The sequence below is a fragment of the Panthera onca genome, chromosome C1, assembly GCF_046562875.1.
Source record: "Panthera onca isolate mPanOnc1 chromosome C1, mPanOnc1 haplotype 2, whole genome shotgun sequence".
Classification (NCBI taxonomy): domain Eukaryota; kingdom Metazoa; phylum Chordata; class Mammalia; order Carnivora; family Felidae; genus Panthera; species Panthera onca.
The window spans coordinates 163733933-163752178 of NC_138346.1; the positions used below are offsets into that span (position 1 = coordinate 163733933).

Consider the following 18246-nt stretch of genomic DNA (forward strand, 5'->3'; position numbering starts at 1 on the left):
TTGTAACAAAAATGGATTGGGTGCTTGATAAATACTAACAGACATTCTCTGCTGTCATGAATCTTAACAGCATATAAAAGAAAATGCATCTTTTTTTAAATAATAGAACTACAAAGAGATTTTATATTTATTATATATTTATGTTATTTTCAGATTATAGCAGTGTTATAACAGTATTGAAAATAGGATATAGCAACACTCTGTGGATAGAAGCTATTGTGATTTTATGGTGATAAAAGATGATATACATGGTTATCAAATTACTCTAAATCTAAGAAATCTACTTTTTACAGTAACATTTTACAACTTAAAAGATTTGAATTGAAAAATATATCAGTTTGGTAGGATCATGTATTTTAATAGTAGAGCCTTCTTGAGTTTGACAATTATTTACCATTTCATTTTAAGATATTGGTAAAATACTATGATACCAGTAATAATGAACTTGAATAATGAAGTTTGTAATTCATTATTATCAGTCAGGCTAACAGTATATTCCCTATATCTACTGATAAACTAAGACTACGCCAAAAAAGAAAATTTCATATATTTCATATAAACATTCATGACACAATAGAATATTCTTACCTATAGAGTCGGGCAACTGTTGCAACATATTGGATGACAGTAAGAGGTCCTCAAGGGCTTCACATCCAGAAATTTCCATGTCAACCGTTTCTATTCTGTTTTTTGACATATCCAGGTATACCAACATCTTTAACTTCCCTATAGACTTGATAACATTGCATAAACTCAGGATTAGTTGAGAAACTCTCACAAGACATTTGAAAGTTGTAAAAACCACAATACTGTAAAACTAATTTTAAAAGCAACTACAACAATAATATGTGTTGGTAAGAATGTCGAGAAATTATAATCCTTGTACATTGCTAGCAGGAATTTAAAATTGTGCAGCCACTTTGAAAAACAGTTTGGCCATACCTCAAAATGTTATACATAGAGTTTCCATATCACCCAGCAGTCCCGAGGTGTATACTCCAGGATGCAATATATGTCCACACAAAACACAAACTTTAAAGCAGTATTATTCACAAGAGCCAAAAAATGGAAACAACCTAAATGCCTATCAGTTGATGAATGGATAAACAGCATGTGTTATATCCATATGTTGTACTATTATTTTGCAATACATGCAAATATATATTACAAAATGGATGAACCTTGAAAATATATGCAGTGAAAAATGACAGTAATAAAAAACAAACAGCTGTTGCGTGATTCTATTTGTATGAAATGTCCAGAATAGGCAAATCTATAGAGATGGAGAGTAGATTAGGGTTTCTAGAGGTTGGGGGTAAAGGGACATGGGAATGACTGCTAATGGCTTCAGGGATTTTTTTTGGAGATAGTGCAAATGTTGTAAAATTAGATTGTGGTGATGGCTACTCAACCTGTGAGTATTCTAAAAGCCACGGAATTGTATATTATAAATGGGTGAATTTTATGATATGTGAATTATATCTCAGTACAACAGTTAAAACAAAACACAACAATCTCAAAGTTGCCACTGAATTAAATAAATTAATTAATAATAAAAAAATAAATGACAATTGTCACCCAAACAGCATATGTTGACATATTGATTCTTACACTTTCAAATGCATAAGAAAGGGTTTAAATCCTACCAGATTCAATATTCTGTTATTCAACAGTTCTTTTTGAGAGTCTACTATGTAACAAGGCTTGTGTTATACATGGGAGACCAATCATGAATAAGTCAACTAAGTATGAGGAGAGACTTGTCATGATACAGACAAAATCTGTACCCTTATGGAGCTCACAGTAGTGGAGGAAACTGTCAAACAAATAATTACAATACCCTATAATATATGCAATTAAAAAAACATGTAGAGAATGTCATAGAAGTACAGGGCTGCAAATTGCCTGGAAGACACAGCCTGTCAAGAAAAGGAGAACATGCACCTAAAAGAGAAAATGACATATACTGTTCATAGTAAAATGTGAAAAATCATGGCATGTTTGAGGAAGAGTGGGACATTTGATTTATAAGATTATAAGAAGACATGTGTTCAAAGGCCTTACATATTATATGAGGAGATGTAAATTCTACCTTTTAAGGAAGGAAAGCTATTCAAGAGGTTTTTGTTTGTTGGTTTTGTTTTGTTGAAAGAGAGAGCATGCATGTGTGCCCCAGCGTGCCTGTGAGCACAGTGGGAGTAGGGGAGGAGCACAGATAGAGGGGAGAGAAAGAATCCCAATCAGAATCTGTTCTGTCAGCACAGAGCCCAATGAGTGGCTCAACACCAGGAACCACGAGATCATGACCTGAGTCGAAATCAAAAGTTGGACCCTTAACCGAGTGAGGCATCCAGGTGTCTGTATTCAAGGTTTTTAAGACAAAGAATGACATGATCAGATTTGTGCTTTAAAAATCCAGCTTCAGGGAACTACAAAGGAGAGATTCTTTGATGAGAGTTGCAAAGACCCATCACAAGGATCTGGAAACAGTTTTTATTTTAAGTTTGTTTATTTATTTTGAGACAGAGAGAGATAGTGTGCAAGCAGGGGAGGGCAGAGAGGGAGAGAGAATCCCAAGCAGAGTCTTCATTGACAGCCTGATGCCAGGCTTGAACTCACAAACCATGAGATCATAACCTGAGCCAAAGTCGGACACTTAACTGAGCCACTCAAGTGCCCCTAGAAACAATTTAGCTGAGGAGATAAGGGCCTGAATTAAGGCAGCGGAAGTGAGGAAGAAGAAGGGATGGGCTCAAAAAAAAAAAAAAAAAATCGGAAGTGGAATAATTAAACTAGTAACTAGTTGCTGAGGACAGGGAAGGAACAAAGTCATACTGTGAACAGGAGTAACAGGGACCGCTTAGCTGGGACATGGAGCACAGGAGTCAGGACAAGATAAAAGTCCTCACTTTCAGTTTCTTTCAGGGCATCTTTTGCAAATAAATACCCTACACATAACTGTGTTCAGTGGATCATCTGTCTGTTTAATCCACCCGTATCCATTTTAATATATTGTCTCTACTTATTTGACAGAATATAAATAAAAAAATAAATAAACTTATTACACACACAAGCACACACTTGGCACTGTGCCAAGTACTTTGGCTATATTATTTGATTTAATACTTCATATCTTTGCTTCTCACAATGTGTTTTGCAGACCAGCAGCATTGGTACCACCTGGAAGCCTGTCAGGAACATACAGTCTTAGATCTCAGACGCACTCTGGACCTACTGAATCAGAATCTGCACTTCAACGCACAATGAAATTTAGTAATTAATGTCACACAATGGGAAGCAGAGACAAGGAGAAGTTTATGAGAGAGTGCTCTTAGGATCAATACCAGTGGGAAGACAGAGAGGAGAAAGGAGGCATGGCTAGGCAGATGAAGCAGCTGAGCTGGAATGAAATCTTGAGGAACTCCTTGGGTGGCCCTTTAAGAGTCACTGAGTTGGATTGCCTGGCAGTAGTAGGGTGAGTCTAAGTAAGGATGAGGAGCCAGGCCTTTATCACTGGTCATTGGGTGCAGGTCTCCCAGACTAGAGATGTGACCCTGGGTAAGGAGGTTCTTTTCAGCTGGAGCAAATCCTGAAGAAGGTGGAAAGCTGCAAACAGTATTCCCAAAAGCTTCAGGAATAGAGAGTAAGTTCTTCATTCCAGGAGGATGATTCATGACAGCAATCATTACAAATAACATTCCAAGGTTACCCCATTAATGAGGGGTGGAGCTAAAATTCAAATCACTTTTCTCAGATTACAGACCACAAAGCCTATTGATTATATCAGCAGTCACTGACCTCTAACTCCCTAATTAACCCAGCATATATCTCTAGGTCTGTGACCTCACGCCCCATGGAGGCACAGAATGTGCGAAGTCTTGGAATAGATGACTCAGTTGCTAGAACTGAGTACTTTGGGTGAGTGAAGCCAGAGGGCTGAATTCTCCCTACACCTGGAAATATGTCACTTGAAAAAATACTGTCACTTTAGTTATAGATTCCCACCCTAAGGAGCTATTATGATACCATAACCATTCTTCTCTTCTGGTGAGCAAGGAAGGAATGATGTGTGTGTGTAGTGGGGGGGGGGGGGGGCTCTTTTTTGTTCTTTCATCATGAGGAAATTTCTTTACTCTTTGAAGCCCCCTTCATTGTTATTTCCAGCGCAACTCAATATTTTGGTGTGAAGTTTCTAAACATCATTTTTAGAAGCAAAACAATGCTTTGGTGTTTATTTTTGAGTCTTTCTAAACCCTCATTTTCAAACACCTTATAAAAGCAATTGTAGCCTGCGGTGATAAAGACCTTTGAAGTCTAATGTCTCAGAATCCTTGGGGATATTGAATGTTGCTCCAACATCTCTCAATACAGAGGGCTCTATAAGTGAGCAGTAGATAGTAAATGAAAAAAGTAAAAGCCATCACAAAAGAAGATACTGGAGTTTGTTTAAAAATAAATACTGATTCAATGCATTGTTTAGTCACATTTTGGTTGATTGATCTTAGAGTGACAGTGAACAAGATAGCTATGTAGAAGACTAACTTCTGATCAGTATCTCCTTTCTTCTCTGATTTATGAAAAATGGAGTAGTAAAACGATAGCTCAGGCTTCCAAAAGTATTTTAAAAGTATGTTACTTTAATGTACAGTGATACATGAACTAATAATAAGATGATCTTGCTTTTTTCCCTGGGTCTTATAACACTAAATATTTAGGATTAATCATTCTGTGAAACTGATAGACGGGCTAGCTTAAGGCTGCATTCAAGTATAGTCTCTCAAAGACACATGTTTCTAGGTCCTTGCATAACAACTATTTGCCAGCACAGACATTCAGAAAGCCATGCCTCTTTATGGCAGGGAGGTGGGGGTATTCCCACAAGGAATAAAATAAAATATAAAAACTCAAGTGTACTAAAGTGAGAAATCTACGTAAAGCAGTATATAAGAAAAATCTATTCTCACAACACTTAACTGTTCACAGACGGTTTCAACACTACTTTTCTATTTAGATAAAAAGCTTACTAAACAATATGAGGTCTGAATTGATTGCTAAGGTTGGATTTTGTAATGACTATGAAAAATAAGATGAACCTAATTCTCATTTGTGCCCTTTGTTGATTCTCTAGCAGCAGGATTTTGGAGTTTGAGAATGAACAACAGCCCCTGGTGTTGGTTTGAATTACATTTCCACTATTTACTGGCTCCGTGACCTTGGGCCAGTTTCTTATTCTTTCTGTTTCAGTTTATCATCTGTAACATGGGGATAGTAGGAAACCCTACTTCATAGGCTTATTATGAGGACTCAAGGAGTATCTATTTGTAAAACATCTAGCATTTATCATGAGTTAGGCATTATCTAGGTGTTTTTGAATTAGTAAATATATTGAAGAAGCGGGTATAGACTTTTCTGACTAGACATACATTCCGATTTCTCAATCTCTGCACAGGGAATTGGTGAGTGTCTTACCTGTGTTGCCCCAGGATTTGTACATACTTTGGCTATGGCACAAACTGGGCTCTACTACATGTAGTGGAATCTAGATCTGTCTCTCCTGTTATGTGTGAGCTCCTCAAACAAATGTACTCAAGGTCATTGAATATATTATCTTTGTAGCTCTAACATTAGCATGGTTTCTGGTTCATAGAGGTGTATTTGTAAACGGTTTTTGAATAAATCAATATATAAAAGGTGTGCATGCTTTTTTGTTTTGTGTCTGTGATGATAGTATAAATGTATTCTTTTGATAAGAGAAGAAAGTATTTTTTTCCTTAATCTTTTGCCAGATTTTCTCTTTTATGTGGTCTCATGCTTGTTCAAAAGAGAAACACTTCTTGTTCTTGTTGCCTTTGCAATTATTTTAAGGAATTTTTAATGTCAAGTCAAGAAGAATAAAATTGGCTTTGGGAACACACATCAAAATCTCCGTGGCTGAAGAGTTATTATAAATCCAGCTGCCCTGGCTACTCAGCCCAATTGTGGTTGGCGTGTGTGTGTGTGTGTGTGTGTGTGTACATGCTTATTTGACTGCTTGTGTTATGAGTGGCAAGAGGCAATGTTTTTACTGGAAGCCACTATTTCACTGAGTGGGAAAGGCTAAATACTCAAACTCAATGAGTTAACTGGTAAACCTACTACTTAGGAGATATTACTGGATTGTCTGTGTGTTAGTAGAAAAAAAAATGGACTCTAGTTGAACTTTCTATTTTTAACACCTGATAATTTGCCATTTACCATTTCGAAAATTCAACTGGGTTCTAATGGAAATCACCCAAACTGAGAGAAAGATTTTTATTTTGTGGAAAAGCTCTAACATAAGCAGAAACTATTATCTAGTTACCTATACGAATAAGTTTGATTTTGCAAAATTAAGACTTGGTATTATATGTAGCATTTTCTTTTTCAGTATATAACAATATAACTTTCTCAGTTTTAAAAATCGGTATGTGGAGAGATAAAAAATATAATCCTAAGAGAACAAGAGAATCTTTCATACATTTCATATACCTATACTATTTACAAAAGGTATGTGAAATACAAAAAATAAACAAACAAACTAGTGAAAAAACACTTGGTAACCAAACAAATGTTTTATTGTGAGAGGCAAACACTGATATTTATATATTAAGATTATTATTCATTACCATTAATATATAGTACAGATGTTAGACAATGTGGCATAATAAAAACTTACATACCCCAGGTAGCACTTGTAATGCATTATTATCCATCCATAACTCCCTTAAATTTTGTATTTGATCCAGAACTTCAGGCTAGAAGAGAGGTAGGGAGAAAGACAACACAATTAGTCTTTTCTTAGCACAATAGAAGTGTAATTTCTTGAATCTGGAAACTTTATTTGGGAATCTAATGTTAATCCTTTAAGAAGTTCTAAGTTTAACAGACTTTCATCAAAACTGAGAGTCCCTCGTATAGCTAACTTAGAACTCATCTGGAAACAATCAGAACAACAGTAATAAAAATTAAAATCTATAACTCTCTCTTAACACCCTACAATGATCCTTTGTAGCATTTATTACACTCTAATTACTCAATGTGTCTGTCTTCTTCACTAAAATATAAGCTTTTGAAGAGCAGAGCAATGTTTGTTTTTTTCATCTTTATTGTTTTTTTAATTTTTATTTTTGTTTTTTTTAATTTTATATTTTATTTTTTAAAATTTACATCCAAATTAGCATATAATGCAACAATGATTTCGGGAGTAGATTCCTTAGTGCCCCTTACCCATTTAGCCCATCCCCCCTCCCACAACCCCTCCAGTAACCCTCAGTTTGTTCTCCGTATTTATGAGTCTCTTCTGTTTTGTCCCCCTCCCTGTTTTTATATTATTTTTGTTTCCCTTCCCGTATGTTCATCTGTTTTGTCTCTTAAAGTCCTCATATGAGTGAAGTCATATGATTTTTGTCTTTCTTTGACTGACTAATTTCACTTAGCATAATACCCTCCAGTTCCATCCATGTAGTTGCAAATGGCAAGATTTCATTCTTTGTGATTGTTGAGTAATACTCCATTGTGTGTGTGTGTATATATATGTATATATATATATGTATATATATATATGTATATATATATACCTCATCTTCTTTATCCATTCATCCATCGATGGACATTTGGGCTCTTTCCATACTTTGGCTATTGTTGATTAGTGCTGCTATAAACATGGAGGTGCATGTGTCCCTTCGAAACAGCACACCTGTATCCCGTGGATAAATGCCTAGTAGTACAATTTCTGCGTCATAGGGTAGTTCTATTTTTAGTTTTTTGAGGAACCTCCATCTGTTTTCCAGAGTGGCTGCACCAGCTTGCATTCCCATGTTTATTTTTTAATCACTATTCTTCACATCCCCATTGCTTGCCATGGTACTCGACACACAATAGGTTTTTACCATGAGTATGTGTTAGAGCCTTACACACAATTGCCCCCTCCCCCACCGTCCCAGGCATTGCATTACTGAGATATATAATAGTATGAATCAGACCCACTCATTTCTTATCTCTTCATTTACTCAGCAAATTTTGATTGGTTGAACAGTGGGGATGCCTACTATGGTAAGGCACAGTGTACGATCCACAGTTATTCAAACTCAGTTACTGCCTTGAAGTAACTGATGATCTAATTGAACAGACAAATGCATATAAATAGCAGAAACAGAAGGTAGCATATGGGAGAAAAGAATAATGTAGAGAAGTTCAGAGAAAGGAGAGAGAGAATATGATCAAGGTGTAACACATAGTGCATAATGAAATTTCAATTCCCAAATTGAAGCATTCTCTAAATTGTACCTCATGGGCAGCAGACTATATGGAAAGGTTAGAGGTTGCTATTGCTACCGTCATCATCTTTTTATTCGTGATGACCTTTTTCTGATTTCTCTCTAGAAATTATCCTATTCAGGCCACCAGCTTCCCTTGAAGTTGATTCCTTCCAGGAGGGAAGTGAGGAAGGACTAAGCTAATTGGTGCATAGTATTCACCTGGCCACAGGGTTGGCTTGGAGGATGGGAACATGATCCATTCAGAGCAGTTGAGAAACAATGTTTCTTTCACTGAGGCTTCAGGGGAAAAGACTTGCTCTTCCCTGCTGGATTAGAAACTGGAAGGGGACAGCCCTGGGAGCTTCAGGTGTGAAGAAAAGGGGAAGGCTGTTTCAGTTAAGAGATGGATCCTGATGACATCATATTAGGCCAAAATTAAGCCACACCTGAAATCAGATGTTTTGTCTCTTTCAACTGAAAAAAAAATTATCACTGAAACAAAGTACAACCATATTTCAGTAAACTTTGAGACCTACTTTGGAAAACTAGTGTATTTTATAGAATAATAGTGTGAAAGAATGGAATTGTATATATGTTAAGATGAGAATATTGGTAATCGTGGGTAAGCAGGAGTTATGTACACACATCTTTGACACATTAGAAGGGCTTCAGAAACTGCTAGGACTAGTTTGGAAAGAGCCTCTGATACCTTTAGCTTGCAATTGCAATTAAACATGGTACTATTCCTTGGAGAAATTCCATTTACAACAAAGATCAAAATCTAAAGTTAGAGAGTGGCATTCAGCTGTGGACTCAGAGTCATGTGTGAGTAAGTGTGGGGGATTTTTTTTTGTGTAGGAAAATATTCCTACTTTTACTAACACCAATAGTGAACAGGCAGTGAACTACTCCAACTGTATGATAAGCTGGGCAAGGACGGAAAACATAAATCAAGTCGTAGGAAGCACACTCTGATGTGCAGAGACTTTGAAGCAGAGGGCTGGCTAGGAATAGGCCAGTTGGAAAACATCAGTCATATGGTGCAGATTTTCCTACACCCAGGCACCATGCAGACTTTATGAAAAGAGATAAGAGTTGCATACTGGAAACTTTAATACATCCTTATGTATGTGATAAGACGGAGATTAATTTATAAACTTCAAATGGTGAACATTACTCAAGATAAACTCTATTGTGCTGTGGTAACAAATTAATCCCAAAATCTCAGTGGTTTACCACCACAGGCTTACTTCCCACTCTCACTACATCCAGTGTCATGGGTTGCCACCATCTCAAGACTTCCAGAAGAGCCAAAGCAGAGAAGACAGTGTAGAAAACTAGTCATTGCTCTTAAAGATCTCAGACTAGAAGGGACATATATCACTTCTGATTATACCTAATTATCTAGACTATTTCTATGGCCTCAAGTTTAAGAAAGCCTAAGAAATATAAGAGAAATTCATGAATTATTTGGTGAACACTACTGTCCCTGCTACATGGTGACACCATATATATATATATATAAAAGAATGACAAGAATGGATACAAAGTACTTCAATAAGTCAGTTATCCCTTCATTCAGTAAGTACTTATTAAACATCACCTAAGTTCTAGGCATTACACTAGAGTCATAACGCACGGTGTGGTCTCTGTCCTCAAGAAAGTCATGGTCTATATCTGCAGCAAATATGCAAAAAGCAAATACATGGCATTATGGGAAAATGAAGAAAGGGGAACCTATATGCCCTTGTAATGAGGAAGCCACATAACTATTCATGGAGCTCAGATGAGAAAGAGTTGGTCAGTAAAGAGGAGAGAAGAGGAAGCACATTTTAGCCAGAAGCAGAGAGATGAGAAATAGCATGATGTATGAATGGCAACAGGCGCTTTGCTTTACTGGGGTGTTAAGTTTGAAATAGTGTGAGTAGCAGAAAATGAGGCTAACAAAAGAGGGTGGGGTCTGTGAAGGTCTCATGTTTTGTTAGGGAGGTAGAACTTTATTACATGGGTGAAGGAACATCACTAAAAGATTTTTAATAGGAAGTGATTGTGGCAGATAGGTGTTATATATATATAACTATCCTGTTGGAAAAAGGAAAAGAAAACAAAAACAGGAAATCTTAATAGGGCTAGTTACGAAAGAGATAATGAGGACTAAAGATAAAGAATTTGAATTCAAAAAACACTTAGACAATGAAAACAATAGGATTTGGTGACTTAATATAGGGGTGAGAGTGAGGGTCATGCACGTCCCCCAGTTTCCCAGCACCTGGTAGTTGCCACCAATGGAGATGCAGAATATTGGGCTGGAAACATATGAGAGAGACTGAATTTAGTGTTTTTTTTCTCAAAGGTTTTATTTAAGTTAAAGTTAGTTAACATATAGTGTAGTATTGGTTTCAAGAGTAGAATTTAGTGATTCATCACTTACATACAACACCTAGTGCTTATTATAACAAGTGCCCTGCTTAATGCCCACCACCCATTTAGCCCATCCCCTGACTTATTTTCCCTCCGGTAACCCTCAGTTTGTTCTCTATATTTAAGAGTCTCTTATAGTTTGCCTCCCTCTCTGTTTTTATCTCATTTTATTTTCATTCCATTCCCCTGTGTTCATCTGTTTTGTTTCCTAAATTCCACTGAGTGAAATCATATGGTATTTGTCTGTCTCTGACTTATTTCACTTAGCATAATACACTCTAGCTCTGTCTACTTCATTGCATATATATACATACACATTACATCTTCTTTATTCATTCATCAGTTTGTGGACATTTGGGTTTTTTCCATACTTTCGTTGTTGTTGATAGTGCTACTATAAACAATGGGGTGCATGTGCCCCCTTCGAGTCAGAATTTTTGTATCCTTTGGAGAAATACCTAGTGGTGCAATTGCTGGGTTGTAGGGTAGGTCCAGTTTTAACTTTTTGAGGAACTGCCATACTATTTTCCAGAGTGGCTGCACCAGTTTGCATTCCTACCAACATTGTAAGAGGGTTCCACTCCTTTTCTGTGCAAACTTGCAAACATCTGTTGTTTCCTGAATTGTTAATTTTAGCCATTCTGACAGGTGTGAGGTGGTATCTCATTGTGGTTTTGATTTGTATTTCCCTGATGATGAGTGATGTTGAGGATTTTTATGTTTCTGTTAGCCATTTGGTATGTTTTCTTCGGAGAAATGTTTGCTTATCTTCTGCCCATTTCTTAACTGGATTAATTCTCTTTAGGGTGTTAAATTTGATAAGTTCTTTGTAAATTTTGGATTCTAGTCCTTTATCCGACATGTCATTTGCAAATATCTTCTCCCATTCCATAGAGTGCCTTTTAGTTTTGTTGATTGTTTCCTTCACTGTGCAGAAGGTTTTTAACTTGATGATGTCTCAATAGTTCATTTTTGCTTTTGTTTCCCTTGCCTTCAGAGACATGTCTAGTAAGAAGTTGTTGTGGCTGAGGTCAAAAAGGTTGCTGCCGGTGTTCTCCTTTAGGATTCTGATGGCTTCCTGTCTCACATTTAGGTCTTGCATCCATGTTGTCTTTATTTTTGTGCATGGTGTAAGAAAACGGTCCAGGTTCATTCTTCTGAATGTAACTGTCCCGTTTTCCCAACACCATTTGTTGAAGAGACTGTCTTTTTTTTTCCATTGGATATTCTTTCCTGCTTTGTTGAAGATTAGTTGACCATACATTTGTGGGTCCATTTCTGGGTTCTCTATTCTGTTTCATTGATCTATGTGTCTGTTTTGGTGCCAGTACCATACTGTCTTGATGATTACAACTTTGTAATACAGCTTGAAGTCCAGAATTATGATGCCTCCCACTTTGCTTTTCTTTTTCAACATTACTTTGGCTGTTTGGGGTCTTTTCTGGTTCCATACAAATTTTAGAATTGTTGGCTCTAGTTCTGTGAAAACTGCTGGTGTTACTTTGATAGGGATTGCACTGAATGTGCAGATTGCTTTGGGTAGTATAGGCATTTTAACAATATTTGCTCTTCCAATCCATGAGCATGGAATGTTTTTTCACTTCTTTGTGTCTTCAATTTTGTTAATAAGTGTTCTATAGTTTTCAGAGTACAGATCTTTTACCTCTTTGGTTAGGCTTATTCCTAGGTATCTTACGGTTTTTGGTGCAATTGTAAATGGGATCGATTCCTTGATTTCTCTTTCTGTGGCTTCATTCTTGGTGTATAAAAATGCAACAGCTTTCTGTACATTGATTTTATATCCTAAGACTTTGCTGAATTCATGTATCAGTTTTAGCAAATTTTTTTTTTTTGTAGTCTTTTGGGTTTACAACATAGAGAACTATGTCGTCTATGAATAATGAAAGTTTAACTTCCTTGCCAGTTTGGATGCCTTTAATTTATTTTTGTTGTTTGATTACTGAGGCTAGGACTTCCAGTACTATGCTGAACAACAGTGGTCAGAGTGGACATCCTTGTTGCGTTCCTGACCTTAGGGGAAAAGCTGTCTTTTTCCCCATTGAGGATGATACTAGCTGTGGGCCTTTTGTATATGGTCTTTGTGATGTTGAGGTATGCTCCTTCTAGCCCTACTTTCTTGATTTTTTTTTTTTTGTATCAAGAAAGGATGCTGTATTTTGTCAAATGCTTTATCTCCATCTATTGAAAGAATCATAAGGCTCTTATCCTTTTTTCATTAATGTGATGTATCATGTTGATTGATTTGCAGATATTGAACCACCCTTGCAGCCCAGAAATAAATCCCACTTGATCATGGCAAATAATTCTTTTAATGTGCTGTTGGATTCGATTTGCTAGTATCTTTTTGAGAATTTTTGCATTGGTGTTCATCAGGGATATTGATCTATAATTCTCCTTTTTAGTGGGGTCTTTGGTTTTGGAATTAAGGTAACTCTGGCCTCATAGAGTGAGTTTGGAAGTTTTCCTCTCATTCCTATTTTCTTGGACAGTTTCAGAATAGGTATCAACTCTTCTTTAAATGTCTGGCATGGGAAGCCATCTGGCCCTGTACTCTTGTCTGTTGGGAGAGTTTTGATTACTGATTCAATTTCTTTGCTGGTTATGGGTCTGTTCAAATTTTCCATTTTTTCCTGTTTAATTTTGGTAGTTTACATGTTTCTAGGAATTTATCAATTTTTTCCAGAATGCCCAATCTGTTGGCATATAATTAATTGCTCATAATAGTCTCTTACAATTGTTTATATTTCTTTATATTTCTGTGGTGCTGGTTGTAATCTCTCCTTTTTCATTCTTGATTTTATTTATTTGGATCCTTTCTCTTTTTTTTTGATAAGTCTGGCTAAAGATTTATCAATTTTGTTAATTCTTTCAAAGAAGCAACTCCTAGTTTTGTTGATTTGTTCTACTGTTTTTTTTTTAAATTTCTATATCATTTATTTCTGCTCTGATCTTTATTAATTCCTTTATGCTCATTTTAGGTTTTATTTTCTATCCTTTTCCAACTCCTAAAAGTGTAAAATTAGGTTGTGTATTTGAGATTTTTCTTGCTTCTTAATAAATGCCTACCTATATTGCTACATACTTCCCTCTTACGACTGCCTTTACTGCATCCCAAAGGTTTTGGACTGTGGTGTTTTCATTTTCATTTGCTTCCATGTATTTGTAAATTCTTCTTTATTTCCTTTTAAATGTTTATTTATTTATATTGAGGAGGGAGGGGCAGAAGAGAGGGAGAGAGAGAATCCAAGCAGACTTTGTTTTGTCAGCACAGAGCCCAAAGTGGGGCCCAAACCCATGAATCATGAGATCATGACCTGAGCTGAAATCAAGAGTTGTATGCTTAACTGACTGAGCCACCCAGGCACCCCTAATTTCTTCTTTTTCTGGTTAACCTATTCATTCTTTAGTAGGATGTTCTTTAACCTCCACGTGTTTGTGGTCTTTCCACATTTTTTCTCGTGGTTGACTTTGTTTCATAGCATTGTGGTCTGATAATATGTGTGGTATGATCTCAAACTTTTTGTACTGGTTGAAGGCTGATTTGTGACCCAGTATGTGATGTCTTCTGGAGAATGTTCCATGTGCACTTCAAAAGAATGTGCATTCTACTGCTTTAGGATAAAATGTTCTGAATGTATCTGTTAAGTCCATCCAGTCCAGAATGTCATTCAAAGCTATTGTTTCCTTGTTGATTTCCTGCTTAGATGATCTGTCCATTGTTGTAAGTGGGGTGTTAAAGTCTCCTGTTACTATTGTATTATCAATGAATTTCAAGTTTGTTATTAATTGATTTACACATTTTGGCCTCTTTCAAGTTGGGGGCATAAATACTTAATAGTGTTAGATCTCCTTTTTTTTTTTTTTTTTTTTTGAGAGAGAGAGAGTGAGAGTGTGTAAGCAGGGAAGGAGCCAAGGAAGAGGGAGAGAGAAAATCTTAAGCAGGCTTTATGTCCAGTGTGGAGCCTGATTCAGGGTTCAATCTCGTGACCATGAGACCTGAACCAAAATCAAGAGTGGATACTTAACTGACTGTGCCACCCAGGCACCGCTAAATCTTCTTGTTCAATAGACCTCTTTATTATCATATAGTGCTCTCCTTCATCTCTTACTATAGTCTTTTGTTTAAAATCTAGTTTGTCTGATATAAATATGGTTACTCCAGCTTTCTTTTGATGTCTATTAGCATGTCCTCACTTTCAAACTGGAGGTGTCTTTGGGTCTAAAACGAATCTGTTAGGGGTGCCTGGGTGGCTCAGTTAGTTGGGCATCTGACTTCAGCTCATGATCTCATAGTTTGTGGATTCGAGCCCCATGACGGGCTCTGTGCTGACAGCTGGGAGCCTGGAGCCTGCTTCGGATTCTGTGTCTCCCTCTCTCTCTCGCTGCCTCTCCCCTGCTCCCACTATGTCTATCAAGAAAATAAACATTAAAAAAAAAATGAATCTCTTGTAAGCAGCCTATCAATAGGTCTTGTTTTTTTTCATCAATTCTGACACGCTGTCCTTTGACTAGAGTATTTAGTCCATTTGTATTCAGAGTTGTTATTGATAGATAAGAATTGAGTGTCATTATATTGCCAGTAAGGTCACTATTCCTGTAGATTGTCTCTGTTCCCTTTTAGTCTTTGTTGCTTTGGGTCTCTCTTTCCCTCTCAAAGGATGACCTTTAATATTTTTTGCAGAGCTGGTTTAGTGTTCATGAATTACTTTAGTTTTTGCTTGTCTTGGAAACTCTATCTCTCTTTCTATTCTTAATGACAGCCTTGCTGGATAAAGTATTCTTCACTGCATATTTTTCCCATTTAGTACATTAAATGTATCATGCCTGCCAAGTTTCTGTGGCCTGCCAAGTTTCTGTGGAAAGGTCTGCTGCTAACCCTATGTGTCAACCCTTGTAGATTAAGGACCTTTTGTCCTTAACTTCTTTCATAATTATCTCTTTATCTTTGTATTTCTCAAGTTTCACTATGATATGTCTTGATGTTGACCTGTTTGGTTTTTTTAATTTTTTATTTTGAGGTGAGTTCTCTGTGCCTCTTGAACTTGGATGCCTGTTTCCTTCCCCATATTAGGGACTTTCTCAGCTATATTTTATTGAAGTAAACCTTCTGCCCCTTTTTCTTGCTCTTCTTCTGGGACTCCCATAATATGGATATTATTGCACTTAATGGACTCAGAGAGTTCTGTAAGTTTATATTCATGATCTAATAGTTTTATTTCCCTCTTCTTTTCAGCTTCACTATTTTCCATAATTTTGTCTTCTATATCACTTATTAGCTCCTCTGATTCTTCCATCTTCATTGTGATTAAAACTAGTCAGTTTTGCATCTCAGTTATGGCGTTTTTTATTTCAGCCTGCCTAGTTTTTAGGTCTTTTATCTCTGCAGCAAGTTTTCTCTGATGTCTTCTATGCTGCTTTCAAGCCCAGCTAGTATTCTTAAGATTGCTGTTCTAAATTCTTGTTCAGATGTATTGATTATATCTCTTTTGAGTAAATCCCTGGCTATGATTTCTTCTTGATTTTATTTTGGGGAGAATTCCTCTGTCTTTTCATTTTGTCTAGGTTTCTGTCTTTTACATGTTATGAAAGCTTGTTATATTTCCTGCTCTTGAGAGTACTGCTATGTTAAGAAGGTGTCATACACTGTCCAGGGCCTGTTACTTCAGGAAGTGTTTCTGGTGTATGCTGTATGCACTCTGCTGTTGTTTTGGCTGCTCTTTCCCACAGGCCAGTCCTCTGCAAAGCTCCTCCTTGCTTGCAGTGTGGAGTGTTTGGACTTTTAACGAGGTGTGCTTTTATTTGTTTGTTACAATATGCCTGATTAAAAATTATAAAGAATAAAATAAAAAAAAGAAAAAAGCCTGATCTTAGAAAAAGAAAAGGAAAAGGAACTAAAAGAATTAAATAAAAAAAACTGTAAGCCTGGTTCTAAAGGAAAATAAAGTTAAAAAAGAAGACTGATCCAAAAAAAGAGAAAAGGCAATGAACAAACAAACAAAAAACTATAAGCCTGATTCCAAAGAAGAAGAAAAAGAAGAAAAAGAAAAAGAAAAAAAAGTGCCTGGTACTATTTCACCAGAACCGAAGCTGATGCTTTGGAATACTCTATAATCAGTAGACTCGGTGAATGGCGTGGGGTGGGGAGAGCTGTGCTGGTCCTCTAGGGGAGAGGCTCACAATCAGACCTGCCCTAGCAAAGATGTCTCTGCAGAACACAGGGGAGCAGGGTTTGGTGTACGTGGCTTCAGTCTCTACTGGAGGCACTGTGTTGCTCACTGAAGTCCCACCCTGCTGGTGGATGGTGTCACCCTGCTCTCTTATCCCTGGAGATGGAAGCTCATGACTGTCACTGGTCGGGAAGCCCACCCAAAAAAGCAAACAATCTCTCCCTCTTGTGTCCCAGGCTTCTGTCAGATCCCAGCCCTCACCATCTGCCTTGGCTATTGGCATGCCCAGTGCCACAGTTCTCGTGTGCTTTATCTCTGGTGTGCAGCTGGGATTCAAAACTCTAAATATTAAAGAATGTGGCATGGTGCAGACCTGCTCCTCTCCTCTAGAGGAGAGCTTCACTTTGCTGTATCTGGTGCCATTTTGTCCCAGAAAAGCAGTCGCGGGGCTACACAGGTGCATGGAGTTTATGGTGAATCACAATGAAAAGCTTCAAACAGATTATCTGCCCTCTGCACATGCTTCTGTCCCTTGCTGCTGAATGTCTGCTCAATGGTGCCCACTGGGTCTTTTGTCTTTAGAGAAGCAATATATCCTCTTCCAAATGTACTCCAGGAAGGGGAGTATTCTCTCCCAGTGTGACCTAGTGGATCCCTACACCATGCTGTCTGCTCCCTGGCCTCTGCCCTCCTTTCCAGGAGTACTGCTGCCCACCTGGCTTGACTCTGGTGAATGACGTGGACTTTGAAAACCTCAGAATTTAGGGGTGCCTGAGTGGCTCAGTGATTTGGGTGACCAATTTCGGCTCAGGTCATGATCTCATGGTTAGTGGGTTCAAGCCCTGCACTGCACCCTGTGCTGACAGCTCAGAGCCTGGAGTCTGCTTTGGATTCTGTATCTCCCTCTCTCTCTGCCCTTCCCCATTTGCTTTGTCTCTCTCTCTCTCTCTCTCTCTCTCTCAAAAATAGATAAACATTAAAAATAAATTTTAAAAAACCTCAGAATTTGAACTCCATTGTTTGAAAAGACTTGCGATAATCAATGGTTTTGGAAAGATGTTTTTCTTGTATGAACCCAATGCATGGCTCTCTCTCCTCTTCCCTTTTCTTCTCTCTCTTCTCTGTCCATGGAAAGGGCTCCCTCCCTTCTGCGGCACCACAGCATCACCCCACCCCCCCACCCCAATTCACATCTCTGTACCTCATAACCACCATATTTTATCTCTCTAATTTTGCAGATTTTTCTCTTAATCCTCAAATCAATTCCCTAGGTGTGCAAAGTGATTTGATGTTAATCTACTTGTGTTCAAGGGACAAGGCAAGCCCAGGGTCCCCCCACTACTCTGCCATCTTAACTCTCT

The 18246-nt window shown here is 37.4% G+C and overlaps 1 protein-coding gene across 6 annotated transcripts in view; it reads right to left on the bottom strand.

The window, feature by feature from the left end:
- Nucleotides 1-18246, bottom strand: part of LRRC7 (leucine rich repeat containing 7) — a 561274-nt gene that overhangs the window by 148103 nt on the left and 394925 nt on the right. For all 6 annotated transcript variants that reach the window (XM_078451792.2, XM_078451793.2, XM_078451796.2 and 3 more), the window contains 2 exons: nt 6699-6773; nt 589-733 (listed from right to left, as the gene is read on the bottom strand). In XM_078451792.2, coding sequence (XP_078307918.1) covers nt 589-733; nt 6699-6773 — 220 coding nt within the window. The remainder of the gene's footprint in view (nt 1-588; nt 734-6698; nt 6774-18246) is intronic.